At 43.0% G+C, this 22,428-nt stretch overlaps 1 protein-coding gene across 3 annotated transcripts in view; it reads left to right on the top strand.

The window, feature by feature from the left end:
- GPAA1 (glycosylphosphatidylinositol anchor attachment 1) overlaps positions 1-22,428 on the top strand; it is a 93,340-nt gene that overhangs the window by 51,987 nt on the left and 18,925 nt on the right. For all 3 annotated transcript variants that reach the window (XM_030220069.1, XM_030220079.1, XM_030220087.1), the window contains 3 exons: positions 7,698-7,894; positions 19,069-19,265; positions 21,980-22,133. In XM_030220069.1, coding sequence (XP_030075929.1) covers positions 7,698-7,894; positions 19,069-19,265; positions 21,980-22,133 — 548 coding nt within the window. The remainder of the gene's footprint in view (positions 1-7,697; positions 7,895-19,068; positions 19,266-21,979; positions 22,134-22,428) is intronic.

Genomic DNA, 22,428 nt, shown 5'->3' with positions numbered 1-22,428 from the left:
AACATGTCTAATACACAATATTTTTCTCAACTATAGATTTTGAAATTATAACAATACTAACAGTTAACCTAAACATGCTATTTTTGCAACCTGGGAACTGAGGAGAAAAACAATTATCAACAGCAATGCTAATCTATAAATAGATAAGCACCTTGTAGTCTATTTTTAAGTTTGTATTCTTCCTTCATCCTGGGGCCTCTCTTAACTTTCAAAACCAATACTGTTCTCACTAATTAGGCCTTTTCCTGAGGTCAGAGAGAAAGCTGAGGGTCGCATCTTTCTCCACAATTCACAGTTTCTTACAATATTAAGACATAAATGTTAACCCTAAGTTTTCCAGTTCCTCAGTTATCAGTAGAAATTCTAGCAAGTACATAAGCACCGCCATACTGGGAAAAGACCAAGGGAAGGGTCCATCAAGCCCAGCATCCTGTCTCCAACAGCGGCCAATCCAGGCTTCAAGAACCCGGCAACCCACCCCCCCCCCACCAAAAAAAAAAAAAAAAAAATTTAATAATGTTCAATGGACTTTTCCCTCAGGCTACTAATAGCATAATAAACTGTGACATAAAAAGCGAATGAATCAACACTTGAAATGTTTTCTCATTAGCAAAACCTTTCACTGCCCATAATTTACGAATAACTGAAAACCCCTGCCAAACCAGTGGATCAACATGGGCTGTAAAACTAAGCTGGAAATCAATAATAACCTCTAAATACTGAAAGGAGTCCACAGTAGGCAGCTCCACACCTGTTAATTTTGTAAATACTTCTGGCCATACTGACTGTCCCGTTGCCCAACAAACAAGCGTTTTATCCACATTATTAACCATGGGATTAGAAGTTAACAGGCTATTTCAGCAATAATTCCCCCCCCCCCCCCCCCAATGCAGTACCATTTTAGCCGTATCTCAGTAAAGGACTGCATCCTGTTCATGTTCTTGATTAAATTGTCTAAAATTCTCCCATTTCTATAGAAGATAATCTTTAAATTTCATATCGGAGTAGAGATCATGAGGAAATCTCCAAGGTTTACCTATCTGCATATCACCCATAGATTGGAATTTGACCCATATATGTGCTTGATCTAATGCTACAGTTGGTCCTATGAATGCCTTTGTAAAATCTGGCCTAAGACCATAAAAGACCAGCAGGAATCACCCAACGGCACCGTGGTTGGGGTGGTTGAAACGGCGACGAGAAGTGCGCGAGACGACACCCCGGATACAGTCCTAAGAAACTGCAGCACGTCGTCAGCGACGGCCTGTAACTGCTGCCCCAGGCTGACTACTGAATGGACCCTGCCTCAAACCAACATAATATCACCCTTCTCTACGAAGCCTCCCTGCTCCCAACCGGCAGTATGGTGCCCAGAGCACACACTGAGGAGATCACTCCTGAGTATCAGACCAACTCGAAACACGGTGACAACGACAGCCCATGATTGCTGCTCCAGGCTGACTACTGACCGGTCTCTGCCTCAAACCAACAACATAACAACCTTTCTAACGGAGCCTCTCTGCTTCCAACCAGCAGAACGGTGTCTAGAGCTACAGTGCTCTGTTCCCAGGACATCGCTCCCGAGCATTTGACTGTGAGTAATCTATCTATTTATCCTAAACTGACACCAAAATGAACACAATCAAAATACTTCTGGTAATCTATTCCCTTTCACTGATCCACCTAGCATTATCCATCCCACTCACAGAACATTACTTCATACCCATCCTACAAAATCACCAAAGACTGATCAAACATTCCACACTCCATCAAACTGACACTCACCACACTAAAGGAAGATTATTTAAACATGGAAATCACCAACGAAATGGGAGGAATGACCACAACAAACACACACCACCCAAGAAGCAACAACTAACAAAAATCCACATAACACCAAACCTAGCAGCCCCATACCAAAATATCCAGGTGGGCTACATCAATGCTAGGTCCGTAATTAACAAAACAACAACAATATCAGACTGGATCACCTCAGAAAACCTCGATCTTATCTTTGTCAATGAAACATGGATCCACAACCAAAAGGACCCCATAATCCTTGAACTATGCCCTCCAGGTTACAAAATTACTCATCGGACCAGATTGGAAAAGAGAGGCGGAGGCATAGCACTAATCTACCGAGAACAAATCACCACCGAAACCATTGCCGACTCCATAACACCCCAACTAGAAATTGCCTCATTTAGAATCCATAACAACTGATCGGTCACCTGAACTGCGTCCTGTTCTACAGACCACCTGGCAACTGGAATGAATGCCAGCCCATCTTCAAGGACTTCATATCAAACAATTGTGTAAACAACTCTAACACACTAATACTAGGTGATATTAACCTTCCACAAATGTACGTGAATGTAAAGACTTCCTACAGTCCTGGGATCTTGTCACATCCGTCGCTCCCTCCGGCTGCTCCTCTGCGGGAAGCAGGAGCCGGCATCCGCCACGGCGAAGGCCGGCTTTCTTGAGGCCGCGGCGGGGAGCCGGGGCTCGCCGCGGTGATGGCCGCCCAGTCCGGGGCAGAGGCCGGGGGCCGGCGATCGCGGCTGCTGGACTCTTGATCGCCGGCTATGGGGTCTGTGCTTGCGCCAGTGGGGGAAATGGCGCTGAGGCGCGATGGCCAGCGTCTCCTTCACTCTCGGGCATGGGAACCCGAAGCTCCGCCTCAGAGGAGTTAGATTGGGAGGCCAGGGCTGTAGTCCCGCCTGGGAGGTCGGACAGAGACAATCAGAAGGGTTCTGTCGATAACCAGGTTCTGATTGGCCGGCTATGTTTACGGGGGCTGGGCGGTTGAATGCTGACAGTATTTAAGGAGCGGGCCTGAGATAGGACATTGCTTCAGGTTCTGTTTCCCGAGGCCAGTCTCCGTTTGTTCTTGTTCTCAGTTGGTTTCCTTGTTCTACTAGTTTTGACTTTTGGACTGTGCCTGGTTTACTCTGCTAGCCGCCTGCCTTGACCTTTTGCCTGATTCTGACTACGCTGTGAGCTGCCTGCCCTGACCTGTTGCCTGTTTTTGGGACTTCTCCATTTTCTTCGCTCCTGGTTCCAGCCTGGGTCAGTTTGTCAACCCCGCGGTTCCAGAAGTCCCGTTGACCGCCTGCAGCTGGGGGCTCAACCCTTGGTGAACGGCAGTCGCTGCGGGTGAAGACTTGGGGTTGCACGGCTGTCCTTTGAGGTCCTTCGGGGCCTTGCGGGACCTAAGGGCTCACCTTCCTTGCAGACAAGACAGATCTCAAATGGCCTCACATGCAAACTACCCATATCAAGGGACACACATTGGACCTTCTATCACATAAATTGTCCACAGATCATAACCTATTAAAAACAGACATCAAATGGACAGCAACACCTTGGACCGACCATTACAAATTGAACCTAACCTTAAACTACTACTATTAGCATTTATATAGCGCTACCAGACGCACGCAGCGCTGAACACTTGACATAGAGAGACAGTCCCTTCTCAAAGAGTTTACAATCTAGGTAGAAACAGACAGATGAGACATTACAGGTAAGGGAAGGGAATTACAGGGTAGAGAGGAACAGGGAGGAGGAGGGCAAATGAGTAACGGTTAGGAGCCAAAGGCAGAAGTGAAAAGGTGAGTTTTGAGCATAGATTTTAAAAAAGGTAAAGAAGGAGCTAGACATATGGGTTCAGGAAGACAGTTCCAGGCATAAGGTGCCACAAGACAAAAGGAACGAAGTCTGGAGTTAGCGGTAGAAGAGAAGGGGGACAACAAGAGAGATTTGTGTAGAGAGCAGAGTTCACGGGGAGGGATGTAGAGAGAGATGAGAGAGGAGAGGTAGTGAGGAGTCATAGAGTGGATGCATTTAAAGGTCAGCAAGAGGAGCTTGAACTGTATACGGAAGCGGATAGGGAGCCAATGAAGTGACTTGAGGAGTGGGCTAGTGTGGGCGTAACGATTCTGGCGGAAAATAAGTCGAGCTGCAGAATTAAACTGGCGGAAGAAGGGTTCAAACCACACACCAGAACATACAACTTACACTACAAGAGGGCAAATAGATCCACAAGTATTCTGGCAACAGATATATGACAATGAATGGACAACACGAACTGATTCCATACTTTTTCTCAACCGCTGGGATGACAGATGCAGCAGCGTACTAAATGAAATAGCACCCTTAAAAAGAAGAATATCAAAAAGACAGAACACTATACCATGGTTCAATGATGAACTAAAAAAACTCAAAACACAATCCAGGAAACTTGAACGAGCATGGAAAAAAATAAAAGATGAACATACACTCAACGCATGGGACCAAATACACAGAAAATACAAATATGCAATAAAACAAACCAAAAGGTCCTACTACAAAACCAAACTAGGACAGGATTACAAAGACATGAAGAAACTATTCCAACTCGTAAATAAGTTACTAGACACCACCACAACCAACACAGACAAACTTGCTAACTACTTTAACAAAAAAATAATAAAATTACGCAGCACACTTCCTCATCACAACACTGACATTGAAAACTTCTTCAACGATCTGGACCTAACCTCCGATGGATACCCAGCTGATCATATTTGGACAACATTTAACCTCCTCAACACCGAATCAGTTACACAAGTGATTCACAGGTCCGCCAAGACCCACTGCAAACTGGATACATGTCCCAGTCATCTACTAAAATCCGCCCCTGACCACTTCATAGCAGACCTCACATCCCACCAAAACTTCATGTTACAACAAGGTCTCTTCCCTGAGGAATATGGTAACATCCTACTCACCCCAATACCAAAAGACGCCAAGAAAAGCATAAACGATCTCACCAACTACCTCCCAGTTGCGTCTATCCCACTAGTAGTAAAAATGATGGAGAGTTTGGTGACTAAACAGCTTATGGAATACCTGGACAAGTTCTCAATATTACATAATTCACAATCAGGATTCCGCTCTCACCATAGTACCGAAACTGTCCTAGTCACCCTCCTGGCCAAATTCAAGCAGGAGATAGCCATAGGTAAAAGCATACTCCTCTTCCAGTTCGACATGTCGAGCGCATTCCACATGGTAAACCACAACATATTACTAAGACTACTTAGCCACTTCAGGATTGAAGGAAATGTATTTAATTGGATCAAAGGTTTTCTAACCACCAGAACTTATCAAGTAAAATCAAACTCAAACATATCACCACCGTGGAAAGCAGTTTTCGGAGTGCCTCAAGGATCACCACTATCACCAATACTCTTCAACATAATGATCATTCCACTGGCACAGTCCTTATCTAATCGAGGCCTGAACCCGTTCATCTAAGCAGATGATGTTACAATCTACAACCCCTTCAGACATAACTTGACAGAAATAACCTATAAAATCAACGATGGCCTGAACATCATGGGCAAACTCATTCCAACTGAAACTGAACACTGAAAAAACACACTGCCTCATCCTCTCCTCTCAACGTAACAAGTACAAACCAACAACCATAAATACCCCAGGACACACCCTCCCTACCTCAGACAGCTTGAAAGTACTCTGCGTCACACTCGGTCGCAACCTTACTCTCGAGAGCCAAGTAAACTCTGTAATAAAGAAAATGTTCTATTCAATGTGGCAGCTCAAGCGATTAAAACCTTTCTTCCCAAGGGAAACCTTTCAAAACCTAATACAATCGATGGTCCTAAGTCTTGCAGATTATTGCAACAGAATCTATGCGGGATGCAAAGAACAACTCACAAAAAATCTCCAGACCGCTCAAAATACAGCAGCCATGTTGTTATTCAGCAAAACACGCTTCGAAAGTGCCAAACCCCTTCGAGAAAAGCTGCATTGGCTCCCAATCAAAGAACAGATCATCTTCAAAATCTGCACTCCAGTCTACAAAATTACATATGGCATAGTCCCAGGATACATGACAGACCGTATAAATCTACCAATAAGAAACAGAGTCGGATCGTCAAGATCATACCTAAACCTACACTACCCAAATTGCAAAGGACTGAAGTACAAAACAACTTGCACATCTGGCTTCTCCTACATAAGCGCACAACTATGGAATGGCCTCCCAAAAGCTGTGAAAACAATCCATGACCACCTGAACTTCAGGAAATCACTAAAAACCAACCTCTTCAAAAAGGCCTACCCCAACGACCCTACATAAACCTCTTCACCAAGTAACACAGCATGACTAATGATCGTACTGGACAACACTCAACCTTCATCCCTTCCGACCCTCCACATATATTTCATTCGATCACCATACAACCTTGTATTTATTCAACCGACTGGGCAAACCCCTTTGACGGTACTATGTAAGCCACATTGAGCCTTCAAATAGGTGGGAAAATGTGGGGTACAAATGCAACAAATAAATAAAATGATTGAAATCTGATCAGGCTGGTTCAAACTATGGTGCTGGTGCAGGCTGATTAATACAATTGGGTATATGGTGGTTATAAGGAAAAAGTTTTGAAAAAAATATAAATATCACAAAATACAGCAGCAAGGCTGATTAGAGAAAATCCCGTTTTGAAAGAGTAAGCCCATCATTACATGCATTACATTGGCTTCCAATTAAAGCACATATTTTCTTACCCCTGTTACTCTCATATCTATCTGTATGTTTCATCTTTGCTTATACCCTATGCTGTTTATTAAAATGTTTTATGTATTGTGTTGACATTGTAATGTAGCATACTAGGCCATACTTTGTATTGTTGTTTGAATATTTTTACTGCTTTAATTGTCTATTGCTTATATTTATTTGACTTATTCTTGCTGTATACTGCCTTGAGTGAATTCCTTCAAAAAGGCAGTAAATAAATCCTAATAAATAAATTAAATCATGTATTTTTTTATATCAAATACTTTTTGGATTAGCTCCAGGACATATGTATTTATTAGGATTTATTTACTGCATTTTTTTAAGGAATTCACTCAAGGTGGTGTACAGTAAGAATAAATAAAACATAAGCAATAGACAATTACAGCAGTAAAATATTCAAATAACAATACGAAGTACGGCATAGTATATTAACAATGTCAGCACAATACGTAATAAAACATTTTAATAGACAGTGTAGGGTATAAGTGCCCAACTATAGATAGGTAAGAGGAGTTAGAAAATAAGTGAACTAATTTAAAGAGAGTTGCACATGAGATCTGAGAAGTAATTAAATTATCTCAGCTAGGGTAGGATTGGATAAACACTGCAGGGAGTGGTGAATCTTGCACCACGGAATGCAGAAATTGGAACTAGGAATTATCTTATCCTTTCCTACACTAGTTGTAAGGATCGTATCTATAAGTCAGTATATTCTGCCAGATTTTCCTTCAGAATATCAAATGGTGGAATTCTTTACCTAGTGAATTAAGGTGTATAGGAAATCACTTGAGCTTCCATAAACATTTGAAAACTTTTTCTTTAGAAATTTTTTTTCTGAGGGACAGTGATTCAAGGCAAATTCTCTTTTTTAATGATGTCATATTGATAATTTTACTGTTTTTAAATATTGTATTTTTATGATAATGTTGTATAAGATTTTTTTTTTCTTCCTTTTTGCTATGACATATATAGTGAGCCACATTGAACTAAAACAATTGTTGGAAAATGTGGGATGTAAATGTCAGGAAATGAAGTGCTGTGGCATACAGGCTATTTCCAAGGCACCTGTACTGACATTCCCCCATGTCCCCTCCCACTCTAGGCATGAAGTCTTCAGTGATGATGGGACGTGCAGGTGCGATTCAGGCTGCCGTCTCATTAGAGATCAGCAGTGATGTGATCACCAGTTTAGATATTGCTGTGGAGGGTTTGAATGGACAGCTGCCAAACTTGGACATGGTGAATCTCTTCTCTGCCTTCTGCCAGAAGAATGGACTTCTCTGCACCATTCAGGGCAAGGTAAGGGGCCCTGAGACCCCAGAGGGATATGGGGTGGGGGGTGCAATTGTGATTAACCATTCAGGGCAACGTAAAGGTCCTGAGAGCCCAGAGGGATATGGAGGGGAGCCACTGAGTTTAACCATTAAGAACAAGGTAAGAGGCCCTGAGACGCCAGAGGGATATGGAGGGGGGCACTCCGTTTAAACTAAGGCTGCTAGCTGGATCCAGATTCACAGGACAGGATTGACCCAGTCCTGGGTTTACCCTGTTGCACGCAGGGACTAGTAGTTATGACATCCCCATTTCATTCCCTAAGACAAAGCAAGACTACACTGAGCTAAACTGAATTTTCTGACTTTTGGTTTGATTGATGCTAATCTGATCTTGTGCCTTTCTCTTAATACTTCCTTGATAATCTGCTGACTTTACCTCCATCTATCTCTTAAAGAACAGAACCCCCCCCCCCCCCCCAAAGTCATTTCTTTTCACTTGCAGGGGTTCTGACTCTTTAGTCCCTCCCTACCCACCGCTAGGTTAGTTCCCTCTATATAAGAATATCAAGATGTAAGTATCTTCAATACCTCCTATTTGGTCAACCTTACTCATTCATATCCCTTAACCCAGTTCACCTTTTCTTACTTGTGAATCACATTAGTATGACCTTCATTCAATGCAATACATGTTGTGCTTTAATCCTAAGGCAAACCATCTGGTACCGCAGGTAAATCACAAATGATACTTACAGGAAAACACCTCCCACCAGCCTCATCTGCGCCCAGGTCCCAATTTCTGTCTAGGGATGAATAGAACCTGGATTGGCACCAAGCCAATGCTTCCGAAAGAGAGAAACAAACTAAAGCCAGCTGATAGATATATATTAGATTTATTATAGACATAAAAGATATACAAAAATAGAAAACTCTGCAGCAAGGCTGAGCAAAATACCACTATATAATTTGCTGATAATAACACAAAACTAGATTGCTACTGATTACTATACACAATGATTCTTTCTGGACTACAATACTAGGTAATTACACAATCTGATTTGTAATACTGAACTATGGTTCTGAGGTAAATACGGTTATTAGCAGCTTCTCCTGACCAGAAGTTATGACGTAACCAGTCTTGGCTAAGACAAACACCAACACTAATCCCAGACTAATAGGAAATAAATCTCTGTGCCTCACCACACTGTCTCTCCAGCAGTCAGGATGAGATAAGAGTTAGTTCCTTCTCCGACTCGAGCTGTCTCTCCCAGCGAGTCTTAGTCTCAGAAATAGGACAGGGTCTCTGCAGCAAGCAGGGTCACAATCACTCTAGGCCAGTACAGCTGAACCAATTGGTACTTTCTCCAGATAGGCAGTTCACAAGGTTGTGGACCTTATCAGGTCTCTCTCGTCTTCTTGCCAGCTCCAACTTCTTCCATGGATTCCGACCAAGTAACTTCTTGTTCCCGCTTTTCCAGTCCCTTCTTCCCAGGTGACCAGAGGGAACCAATCCTGATCTTGTCTAGCTCATTCGATGAGCAAGAAACGGCCGTTGTTCATGACCTTGAAACTGTTACTTCTTGGTATGCATTTCTGTTTCTCACCCTGCTTGTTGGAGCCATGTCTCACTCCCTATTCAGCTTCTCAGGAAGATAAAGGGGGGTTGGTTGCCCACAGCATGTCCTTGGATGTTACATGACTGCCAGTGATTTTCCACAAGCAGAAAGCTGAATTTGCTGGCTCACTGATGTGCAGGTCATAGGTTGCAGACTCCATCTTGATGTATAGGATTATACAGGCTAAGACCAGCAAGGTGAGAACACAGGGAAATATCCCTACAGTACCTTAGAGCTTGCACCATCTGGCTCCAATTATCAGCTATGAAAGATGATATCAACAACCTCAAGAAGGAATGGAATTAGCTACAATTAAGAAAGCATCCAGGATTATCCATTTCCTAACCTATTTTCCATCAGCATTGCTACAAAGAATAAAGCAACAGAGGAATAGATGGATCACAGTAGGCTCAGGTAGATTACACCTGTGAAACAGAAGCATTCAGCCTCCCAACCTTTGCCCCTGTATAATTCCTTTGCTGCATTGGAGTATTATGATGCTCAGAAAAGTGCTGATGTGGAACCAGAGGCAAGGAATGTAACACAATCCAAGAGACATCCCCAAAACAATGTCAGATTGGTGCAAAGTGGAAAATTCTTAGTGCTAGGAGACTCCATTATCAGAGGCAAGTTTAAGGCATATAGAGCGTTCCAGAAGCTTGGGGAGGGACTAAAGTCTTTGGTTCAGATTGCAGCTTTTTCTGAAGTAATTCCTACATGTGGGAAGGGAGAGGAAAGACTACATAAAATGGAGGAATTCAATAAGTGGCTCAAATCTTGGTGTAAAGAAGAAGGTTTTAGATACATAGGAGGATGGGGTAATACATTGCAAATTAACAGTTTATACTGTAATGATTGACTACATCTTTCTCTGACAGGAAAAGGGATCCTTGGGGACAAATTATTTATTTTTATTTTATTTTTGTTACATTTGTACCCCGCGCTTTCCCACTCATGGCAGGCTGTATGCGGCAGGCAATGGAGGGTTAAGTGACTTGCCCAGAGTCACAAGGAGCTGCCTGTGCCGGGAATTGAACTCAGTTCCTCAGTTCCCCAGGACCAAAGTCCACCACCCTAACCAATAGGCCACTCCTCCACTCCAAATTCAGACGGTATGTTTCTAGACATTTAAACTAGAGGGTGGAGGTGACAAAGAGGGGCATAATCGAAAGGGATGCCCAAGTTTTGTTGAGGACGTCCTCGCAAAACTTCCCGATGGAGGGGCGGGGAAACCCGTATTATCAAAACAAGATGGACATCCATCTTTCTTTTCGATAATACGGTCGGGGACACCCAAATCTTGAAATTTAGGTCGTCCTTAGAGATGGTCATCCCTAAACTTGGTCGTTTCTGATTTTCGGCGATAATGGAAACCAAGGACACCCATCTCAGAAACAACCAAATGCAACCCCTTTGGTCATGGGAGGAGCCAGCATTTCTAGTGCACTGGTCCCCCTGACATGCCAGGACAGCAACCGGGCACCCTAGGGGGCACTGCAGTGGACTTCATAAAATGCTCCCAGGAACATAGCTCCTTTATCTTGTGTGCTGAGCCCCCCTAAAACCCACTACCCACAACTGTACACCACCACCGGGTGAAGGGGGACACCTAGATGTGGGTCTACAGATGGGTTCCTCAGTACACCTCAGAAGAGAATCACCAACCGTCACTACATAAGTCCATAAGTGTTGCCATACTGGGTCAGACTGAAGGTCCATCAAGCCCAGCATCCTGTTTCCAACAGTGGCCAATCCAGGCACAAGTACCTTGCAAGATCCCAAAAAAGTACAATACATTTTATGCTGCGTATCCTAGAAATAAGCAGTCGATTTTTCCCAAGTCCAATTTAAAAATGGTCTATGGACTTTTCATTTAGGAAGCCATCCAAACCTTTCATTTCTTGTTGGCCACCGATCAAGCGGTTTTGGGATTATTTATCACTGTCGCCTCTTGTTCTTGAGATGTTTTGAGCTCTTCTGCCTCTAGGGCTGCAAACCGATTCTTCAGTCCAACTGAAGATGAGGAGTTGATTTTGCAGGATGACCTTTGTCCAGCTGTCCTATTTCTGCACAAGATCTCTCCCTTTGCTGGAGATTTTCAATGTTTCAACATGCATCTACAGGATGAATTTCTGGTTGTCACAGATGCTTCTTAGTTTTGCCACCTCCTCTCTTAGTTCTTGTACTTCTTTCATGAGGGATTCAATGTGCATACATTTATCACATGAAACTAGAATCTTGCCTGGGACTAAGCATTCAGTCTGGACAGACAATAGCTGTAATGGGAGCTGCAGCTTTAGGGGCACGGTGTGGCTTTGCCATATTTCAAATGTAGGAGCTTTTTGTGGCTGTGGTTCAAGGGAAATGAAAGGGGAAACAAAAGGGCTGTGAAATCCCAACTCTATTTTTTCTCTTACCCTGTTCTGAGGAATACAGGAAGCAGATAGGTTTATTGTGAGATTTCTAGGAACTTGTTCAGGTTACTCTGTGGGTGTAGTTCAGTTTACTTCCTTGCCTATTATTGGGAGCAATTTTAAGGGAAGGAGAAGTTAGATTAATATCCTTAAGTACATAAGTATTGCCATATGGGGACAGACAGAAGGTCAATCAAGCCCAGCATCCTGTTTCCAACAGTGACCAATCCAGGTCAGCGCTACCTGGCAAGTTCCCAAAAAAGTACAATACATTTTATGCTGCTTATCCTTGAAATACACAGTGGATTTTCCCCAAGTCCATTTTAATAGTGGTCTATGGATTTTTCATTTAGGAAGCCATCCAAACCTTTTTCAAACTCCACTAAGCTAACTGCTTTTACTACATTCTCTGGCAACGAATTTCAGAGTTTAATTACACGTTGAGTGAAGAAATATTTTTTCCAATTTGTTTTAAATTTACTACTTTGTAGCTTCATTGCGTGCCCCCCCCTAGTCTTAGTATTTTTGGAAAAGAGTAAACAAGTGATTCACGTCTACCCGTTCCACTCCACTCATTATTTTATAGACCTCTATCATATCTCCCCATAGCCATCTTTTCTCTAAGCTGAAGAGCCGTAGCCGCTTTAGCTTTTCTTTCTAGAAAAGCCGTCCCATCCCCTTTATCATTTTCATTGCCCTTCTCTGTACCTTTTCTAATTCCACTATATCTTTTTTGAGATGCGGTGATCAGAATTGAACACAATATTCAAGGTGCAGTTACATCATGGAGCGATACAAAGGCAATATAACATCCTCATTTTTGTTTTCCATTGCTTTCTTAATAATACCTCACATTCTATTTAATTTCTCAGCCGCCGCCACACACTGAGCAGAGGGTTTCAGCGTATCTTCAACGACGCCTAGATCCTTTTCCTGGTCGGTGACTCCTAACGTGGAACCTTGCATTACATAGCTATAATTCAGGTTCCCCTTTCCCACGTGCATCACTTTGTGCTTGCTCATATTAAACGTCATCTGCCATTTAGATGCCCAGTCTCCCAGTCTTGTAAGGTCTTCTTGTAATTTTTTACAATCCTCTTGCGATTTAACAACTTTGAATAACTTAGTGTCGTCAGCAAATTTAATTACCTCATTGGTTACTCCCATTTCTATATCATTTATAAATATGTTAAAAAGCAGCGGTCCCAGCACAGACCCCTAGGGAATCCCACTATCTTTCCTTCTCCATTGAGAATACTGACCACTTAACCCTACTCTCTGTTTTCTATCTTTTTATATTTAAATTTGTTTATTGATTTGCACGGAAAATTCCATATCATATTCAGAAAAGGCTCTAAACAATTTTCATGTCTAACATAAACAGGTTATTTATAACTTCAACTATCTCTCAATTTTACTAACATCAACTTCTAATCTATCATGACCTAAAACCTTTTCCAAATGTCCTTATTGATATTCCTGTGATATTTCCCGTAGGCACCTTGTTTCCTATCTCCCCCCCTCCCCCCCTTCCCTCCCACGTCCACCCTCCCTTATGCTCTTATGTCCTTAGCCGATCAGTTTGTACTGGATTGTCCAAGCAGTTCTGCTACAAATTCAGGATCCGGCCTCTTCCCCCTAAGGGGATAGTTTGCCAGAAGGCAGTCCAAATCCGATGGAAGTCCTTTTCTGTAAATCTTCTTTCACTTTTATAGTCTGCCAATTTCTTTTCAAACTTCATGTAGTCTATCATCAAACCACGCCACTGCTGCAAGGTTGGAGTTTTATTTGTAATCCATTCAGTAAGTATAACTTTTTTTGCAATCATTATGGCTCTATGAGTAAATCCCTTAAACCCTGTCGGAATCGGGTGCACCATCATGGGTTTTCCAAATAACATCTGTGGTCCCTTCTTACAGGTAGCACCCCACATCTGTGAGATCGACTGGGTAAGTATTGTCCAAAATTTTTGGATGCTGGGGCATGACCAAAACATGTGTCCAAGTGTCGCCCCGTGCGCCCCACACTTAGGGCATGCACCATCCGGGGATATTCCCATGTGGAAGGCTCTCCTTGGAGGGATATATGCCCTCATTACAAATTTGTATTCCATTTCGCTGTATTGAACCATTTTGGAAGCTTTTTGGACCTTGTTGACATACTCCTGTATTATATTTGGTGGCAAGATCGTGCCTAGGTCCGTGTTCCACTGTTCAGTCAGCAACTGGTAGTCCGGTTCTTCTGTCCTGTCTTTTAGATGACGATGATTCATGGACAATGACACTCTGCCCTGGGACTGCAGGGAGTATGCCGATGAAAGTTCCTCCTGCACATCCTCTGTGAGGCACTCCCAGGGCAAACTTTTTACATAATGAGTCAACTGCCAGTAGTGAAAACGATCCCTTGGTTTGAGGGTAAATTGTGTCTGTAGTTCTTCAAAAGTTCTCATTTGCCCCTCTTCTGTTACCACTTGATGAATATATGCCAGACCGCTTCGCCTCCATATACGGAACCCATCATGCATGATTCCGGGCTGGAACTGCGGGTTTTCACAAATAGATAGATATGGGGTCACTCTCCATGAGAAGTTGTGCTTTTTACATACCCATCTCCATACTGATCTGGCTGTTGGAAGTAGGTATGATTGTTGGAGGAGCCTAGGCTGTTGGCCCATTCCCATATGTAGCCAGCAGCTAAAATGAACTCCTTGAGTTAGTGAAGTTTCTAAGGGTGTGTCTGAAAATTCTGTGGTATTCCTATACCAATCTGTGATATGTCGCATGCCACTGGCAATGGTGAGATAACGCATATTCAATAGGCCCAAGCCTCCATATTCTCGCGGGGTGTGCAATAATTGTATCGGCAGTCTTGCTTTTCGTCCTCTCCATAGAAATCTCTGAATGAGCTTATTTAACTGTTTTTCATCTTCCGTTTTCAGAAACAGAGGGAGAGTCTGGAAAACATATATCCACTTGGGCGCGATCATCATATTATAGACAGTGATGCGCCCCAACAGCGACAGAGGATATGATTCCCACATTCTTAGTTTTAGACGTGTGGTCTCCAGCAGGGGCTCAACATTCTCTTGGTATAGTCTGCCCAGATCTTGTGTTATGTTGGTGCCCAGATATCTAATTTTCCCTTTTACTTTGGTCAGAGGGCAGTCCTCCCGGTCCGGGCCTCCTTTGTCTGGATATGCCTCCATGGCCAGTGATTTTTTTTTTGTTCAAAGTAAACCCTGAGATTCGGCCATATTCCTCAGTTTTCTGTATAATCTGGTCTAGCGAGGCTGAAGGATGAGTTGTCACAATCATCAAGTCATCTGCAAACGCTAAGGTTTTGATAATTTTATTCCCCACCTGCACTCCTGAGACTTCTTCTGATTTCTTCAAAGCTCTCAGCAGGGGCTCTAATGACAGGATAAACAATGCTGGGGACAGTGGGCAGCCCTGTCTTGTACCCCTCGCTATCTCGAAAGGCTTGTCTCTAATCCCATTTACTATTACTGCAGCTGACGGGTCTGTATATAGTGCTACGATTGCATTGTAGAACCATCCCCCAATGCCCATGTACCGCAGGACGGCGAACAGATATGTCCAGTTCACTTTATCAAATGCTTTTTCGGCATCTAGTGAGTATAAAGCAGTTGGTGTCTCTGTCAGCTGTCCCGCTGCCATTGCCAGTAAGAGCCTACGTACATTCTTAGTTGCCTGTCTGGTTTTGACGAATCCCACCTGCTCCTCTCCCACCACCCTGGGTAGTATCCCTGATAACCGGTTGGCAAGAATCTTGGCTAGGATTTTTAAGTCCACATTGATAAGTGATATGGGTCTATAGGAGTCGGCCAGGTCATCTGACTTCCCGGGTTTCAAAATTAAAGATATTAAAGCTAAGTTTGCGTGTTGTGGGAAGTGGCCTGCTTCTATTACTTGCTCATAAAATGCATGTATCACTGGGTAGAAGGAGCTGGGCAATAGCCTGTAAAACTCCCCAGAATATCCATCTGGACCTGGAGCCGACCCTGTAGGCATTGACTTGATGACTTCCTGAATCTCTTTTGCCTCCAGGGGTGCCTCCATTTCGAGTCTTTCTTTTTCTGATAATTTAGGTAGCCCAGCCTTATCTAAAAACTGGTTTATCTGCCCTACTTCTGGTTCGACAGGTGAGCTGTACAGGTTGGCAAAAAATTTTGAGAGAAGCTCAGCTATTTTGTCACTTTTATTATATACCTTCCCTGTCGAATCTCTGAGTGTCACTATTGGCTTGCGGGGTCCCCATGCATTGACTAGGTGTGATAGTAGTGTTCCTGGCCTATTCCCAAATCTTTGAAATTTACATCGCTGAGTCGCTAAAAATCTCTGTCCCCTCTCCTGTAATAAAGCATTCAGTGTTACTTGAATTGCTCGCAATTGTTCTTTAGTCTCTTCGGTCGGGCGTTTAATAAATTGGGACTTAGCTTTCCGTAGACTCTGCTCTAATCGTGTTATTGCTATGGATTGCTTCTTATTTTTGGCATGAACAAAGGCAATGATCTCGCCTCGAAGGACAGCCTTAGCTGCACTCCAGAGTAGTTCTGGTTGATCTATGTGGCCACTATTGTTATAAAGGTAATCTGACCATTTTTTTTTAAGAAAGTCTTGGAATTCACTGTTCTTTGCTAGGTAATTTGGGAAACGCCAGTTACGTGTCTGCTGGTAAAATAATGGCACTTCAATGTCAACCCACACTAGGGAGTTGTTTTCTATCTTTTAACCAGTTTTTAATGCGCAATAGGACACTACCTCCTATCCCATGACTCTCCAATTTCCTCTGGAGTCTTTCATGAGGTACTTTGTCAAACGCCTTCTGGAAATCCAGATACACAATATCAACCGGCTCACCTTTATCTACATTATTGTTCACCCCTTCAAAGAAGTGTAATTGGTGAGGCAAGGTTTCCCTTTACTAAATCCATGTTGGCTTTGTCTCATTAATCCATGCTTTTAAATATGTTCTGTAATTTTGTTCTTTATAGTAGTCTCTACCATTTTGCCTGATACCAATGTCAGGCTCACTGGTCTATAATTTCATGGATCTCCTCTAGGACCTTTTTAAAAAATCGACATTACATTGGCCACCCTCCAATCTTCTGGTACCATTCTTGATTTTAAAGATAAATTACATATTACTAACAGTAGTTCTGCAAGTTCATTTTTCAATTCTATCAGTGCTCTGGGATGAATACCATCCAGTCCAGGTAATTTGCTACTCTTCAATTTGTCAAGTTGCACCATTATATCCTCTAGGTTTATAGAGATTTCATTCAGTTTCTTTGACTCGTCAGCTTTGAATACCATTTCTGGCACTGGTATCTTCCTTGGTAAAGACCGAAGCAAAGAATTAATTTTATCTCTCCGCTATGACTTTGTCTTCTCTGATTGCCCCTTTTATTTCTCGGTCATCTAGCAGTCCAACTGATTGTTTTGCTGGCTTCTTGCTTTTAATATACCTAAAAAAAATTTTTACTATGTGTTTTTGGGCTAAGAGGTAGGGCCTAAGAAGCAAGATCTGTGGGTTTACTAGCTGTGAAGCTATAAAGGCTTTCAAATGCAGTGCCCAGTAAACAATATCAAATATAACAGTTTTTTTTTAATACAGTGCAATCAGAACAGGCAAGGTAAGAAAAGATTAGCCAGGTAGAAATGAGAGGGAGGGAATGCAGAAAATGTGGCTTATCTCAGACAGATTTCAATCCAAATGCAGATCTCAAACAAAGACCGTGTGTTTGCCTTTAGTTCCCCTATTTTAGAAGGCCAGCCACATCTCAGCCTCAGCCTTTCAATCCTGCCTACTAGGGACCAGTAGAGGAAGGGCAGAAGCAAGTCTAGTTCAAAAATACTGAGGAAATAAAAGCTCTTAACAGAGAGAACTGTTTTCAAATGCAGTGTCCAGTAAACAATATCAAATATAACAGTTTTTTTTTTAATACAGTGCAGTCAGAACAGGCAAGGTAAGAGAGGATTAGCCAGGTAGAAATGTTACTATGTTACAAGTCCCAGCATGCACTGGGGTAAACCCAGAACCAGATCAACCCTGTCCTGTGAATCTGGATCCAGTTGGCAACCTTAGTTTAACCATTCAGGGTAAGGTAAGGGACCCTTAGACCCCAGAGCAGGACTTCTCAATTCTGGTCCTCGAGGTCTATAGGCAGGCTAAGTTTTCAGATTTCCACAATGAATATGTGTAAGAGAGATTTGTATACCAAGGAGGCAGTGCATGCAGATCTCTCATATGCATATTCATTGTGGATATTCTGAAAACCTGGCCTGCCTGTGGGCCTCGAGGACTGGAATTGAGTAGTTCCCCATAGGGATATGAGGGAAGGGAGTAGACCCATGCTGTGCACCTTCCAGAACAAGGTAAAGGTTCCTGAGATCCCAGAGGGAATGGAGGAGAACCTATGCTATACATCCTCCTGGTCAAGATAAAGGGCCTTGAGATCCCAGGAGGATATGGAGGGCTTCAGTTCTTCATCATCCAGGACACAAGGTAGCGAGCCATAGATCCCTAGAGAGGAAGGGATAGGTATCCATACTCTGCCTTATTCAAAACAAAGTAAGTTGTCCCCAGTTTGCAAAGTCCAGGGCAGCAGAGTCTTGAAGGGATACTGAGGTGGAGCCCAGTTCTGCAAGGTTCAAGGCAAAGCAAGACCCTTCTTTTTCACCATTCAGAGATAGGAGAAGGGCAGAGGGGATATGGAGAGGGGAACCAGCTCTGCACCCTTTATGGTTGGATGTGAGGTCCTAACTCGGCACCATGCAGAAAAGGATTGACGGGATGATATAGTGAGAAGACCCTGTGCTGTACTAGTTAAGGTGAGGGGTCCTGTGGCCTTCTGAAGATATGAGACCTGGTATTTGAGTCCTCAGGGGATATGTGGAGAAGTTCTTATGTTGTAGCAGTGGGGGTTGGGGAGGGTCTCTGCTTCTCTTGAGGGTATGGGGAGGTCTTCCTAGCATGAGTAGAATGACTGGAAGACCTCCAAATTACAGTGAAATTAGCATCTGTCTGTCCATAGCTGCAGTGGAGAATAGGATTCCATATTCTAATTCCAAGGCAGAATGGATTCTATAGGGATGATTTAATAAGCTGAAATAAATACATAACCTTCTTTACTCATATCTGTCTCTCAGCTGCCACGAGGAGACTGGGATTCCTTCTCCACCTATCTGCACAGCCTGGAGACCACCATGCTGATGGTACTGAAACAGGGCAGTGGTCGGCCACAGGGGGACCATGGTTTGTTCTTGCGTTACCACATCGAGGCCATCACCATGCGTGGCATCAACAGCTTCCGTCAGTATAAGTATGACATGAGCACCATTGGCAAGTAAGTGTAATGTGGGGGGTGGGAAGTGGTGTTCTACCACACTGAAGTTTGTTTTGTTTTGTTTTTTTTATTCCATTTGGGTCAAAAGTGATCTAACCTAGAGACGGATATAACGGATATACATCAATATATTATACGCAAACACAGAGGACACAACTCCTACTCAGAGGGCTAGAACTTATATAACTCTTCCTAAACACAGACCCACTGAATCTCAGAATCTCAAAAAAAAAAAAAAAAAGTCTAAGTGTAGACAATCATGAAAACCTTCAGAGAAGCTGCAGAGAGTATGCTTGATCACCTGATGGTTTCACACTCCAGCAGTCATTGCTACAGTTCTTCAATTAATAAAACCCACAGTTCCAGCTCACTTGACAATCCTGAATACATTCCAGGTAGTCACATAATCCAAAGAACAATCTAACCATGTATTTTCCGAATCGAGATCGGCATAGCAAGTGTGGAGAACGCCAACGGTCACTCCTGAAGACTCAACAGTGAAACATGGACTTGTTTGGAGTGGGAACTTCAGTTTTGTCATCTTGATTTGGAAAATGCATGGTTAGGTTGTTCTTGGATTGATGTGACTACCTGAAACTTATTGAGGATTGTCGAGCAAGCTGGAACAGTGGGTTTTATTCACTGAAAAACTATAGGAATGACTGCTGGAGTGTGAAGCCATCAGGTAATCAAGAATACTCTTTGCAGCTGCTCTGAATGTTTTCATGATTGTCTACACGTAGACTTTTTTTTTGAGATTCAGTAGGACTTTATGTTTTGGAAGAATAATATTAGCTCTAGCTCTTTTGAGTAGGAGTTGTGTCCTCTGTGACTGTGTATAGAATACTATTTTATCGTCTCTAAGTTAGATCAATTTTTGGTATGGGTGTGATTTTAAATTGTTGTGATAATAAAGGAAGTTATTTTTAATTTAGCATACACAGTATATACATTTATAATTTGTGCTATGTTTTATTTTCCTTTAACACACCTTGGACTCAGAAATATAAGAGCCGAGGTAAGGGCAAGGAGTCTCCCAGTTTTCTATAGTCATCACTCTTTTCTCTGTGTATGAGAGAGGTTTCTTGAGTGCTCCGGGTTCAAGCAAACCATCCAGCCAGAAAAAAGCCTTGGGGGAGTCCTGACCTGCTGGTTTGGGCTGGTGAGGGTCCAGGATAATCCGCCTGTGGCGGAGAACTTGAACGCCCCAGGAGAGATCACTTTCTCTCTTCACATTTTGGGCTGGTGAGGGGATAGCAAGTGGGGAGGATGGGGGCTGGTGGTGCTAACCAGCAGCTTTCCATTGCAGCACCAGCAGAGAAAGGCAGGTGCTGTTCAGCATGTGGGTCCTTCCAAATGGTTACAGCTGGCAGCAGCCTCTGCCGTGTCTTGTGTGGCGTTGAGACAGAGGGGCTCTGGTGCAGTTTCTGGCACTGTGGGAGCTCTCAGGATGCAGCTGAGCTGGCAGCAGGGCTGAGCTCTGAGACAACGGAAAACTGCCACCATTAAAGGCTCAGATCTGATGCACTACCATTCAGAGGAACAACCAATATTTACATTCCAGGACACAGCAATTTTCCCACTTTTTCAAAGAGGCCAGTTTCAGAGTTAGGAACATAAATCCTTTGAGTATTGGTCCTATTTAAATAGTACAGCGCTTTTAATCCTGTCATTAATACTGGTGTTAAATTATTCACAAACATTTCAAATTTGGAATTCTATTTATTTGTAAACTAGGGAACTTCATTGTGAAGTTAGTTAAACTGCCTGAAGCTTCTATACCTTTGGGTAGATTATATCATTAGCACATCCCCGCCATAAGAAGTCAAGAGGTAAAAGTGAGACTACTGCTTCGAGTACTAAATCCTATCAAATGTGGGGTTTTTTTTAATTGTACACAACATTCCTGCAGAGTGACAATGAATTGAAAAGCTCCGAATGTTATTGGGTGACTTTCTCCTATTGGACAATGTCTGGTGCTGGAGATACCACATACACTCCCTGATTCTGTAAAGTTGACAAAAATTGCTCATGCAAATTTAGGCACGTTCCTGATTTGCGCACACAATTTAATTGAATAACAATCTAATTAGTGCCAATTGGCTTTTTAACAAGCTGTTGGCACTAATTAGATTTAATTGGGACCAATGTGCGTAAAGTTAGGCATGGGATCGGCACCTAAAGTTTACACATGGCCCAAAGAAGGGGACACGGAAATGGGAGGGTCATGGGCGTTCCGGGGCAGAATGGGGGTGTGGCTTTGAGTTACACATGTAATTACAGAATAATGGTGCTCTGCACGTAAATTTAGGAGCAGGCATTTGTACCACGTTTTTGTTGGTGTAAATGGCCACTCCTAATTTACACACAACTTTCTGCTTAAGTGCGTATTCTATAAACCGCACCAAACTTTAGGATTGCCTTATAGAATACTGCTTAAGTGAGTTCTTTTCAGCACTGATTTCTTTAGGTGCCATTTATAGAATTTACTCCACACTGTGTTTGTTACTCCATATCCGTGTGACAAATTAGCCTGAGCCATACTGAACTGGAAGCCCCACTACAGCAATACAGAGACCATAGACGGCCTATCTTTTCACCAGGGAAACACACAAAAGATCCCAAGGAGTCGCTAGTTCATTCACTTGCAGTGATACGTTTTTCTCCTCCTCTTACATACTCTCCTCTCTCTTTTTCTTTTTTTCCACTTTCAGGACACTGGAAGGAATGTTCCGGAAACTGAACAACCTGCTGGAGCGCCTTCACCAGTCATACTTCTTCTACCTCCTACCTTCGCTTTCCCGCTTCGTCTCCATTGGAATGTACATGCCAGCCTTTGGCTGCCTCATCCTCATCCTTGTCCTCAAAATATCCTTTGATGTGCTGTGGAGAATCAGGGCTCACATTGTTCTTAACATCTTACAGTCAGACTCTGATGGTAAGAGGGCTAGAGGTCAAGGTAGTGCACACACTGTTGCTAACACCTTACAGTCACACCTCATGACCTACCATAGCCACACAGATGGTAGGAGGGCTCAGGTGCATGGAGTTCCTTTAAACCTTACATGGATGCTGGGGAGAGCTAGAGTGCATAGCATTACCTTAAACCTTAGTCACCCTCATGGTAAGGAGGGTTCTGGGCTGGGCTCGGGTTCAAGGGGTT

Source organism: Microcaecilia unicolor, chromosome 1, assembly GCF_901765095.1.
Source record: "Microcaecilia unicolor chromosome 1, aMicUni1.1, whole genome shotgun sequence".
NCBI classification, from domain to species: Eukaryota; Metazoa; Chordata; class Amphibia; order Gymnophiona; family Siphonopidae; genus Microcaecilia; species Microcaecilia unicolor.
The sequence above is the reverse complement of the archived record's forward strand: the minus strand, read 5'-3'. Positions and strand labels throughout refer to the sequence as shown.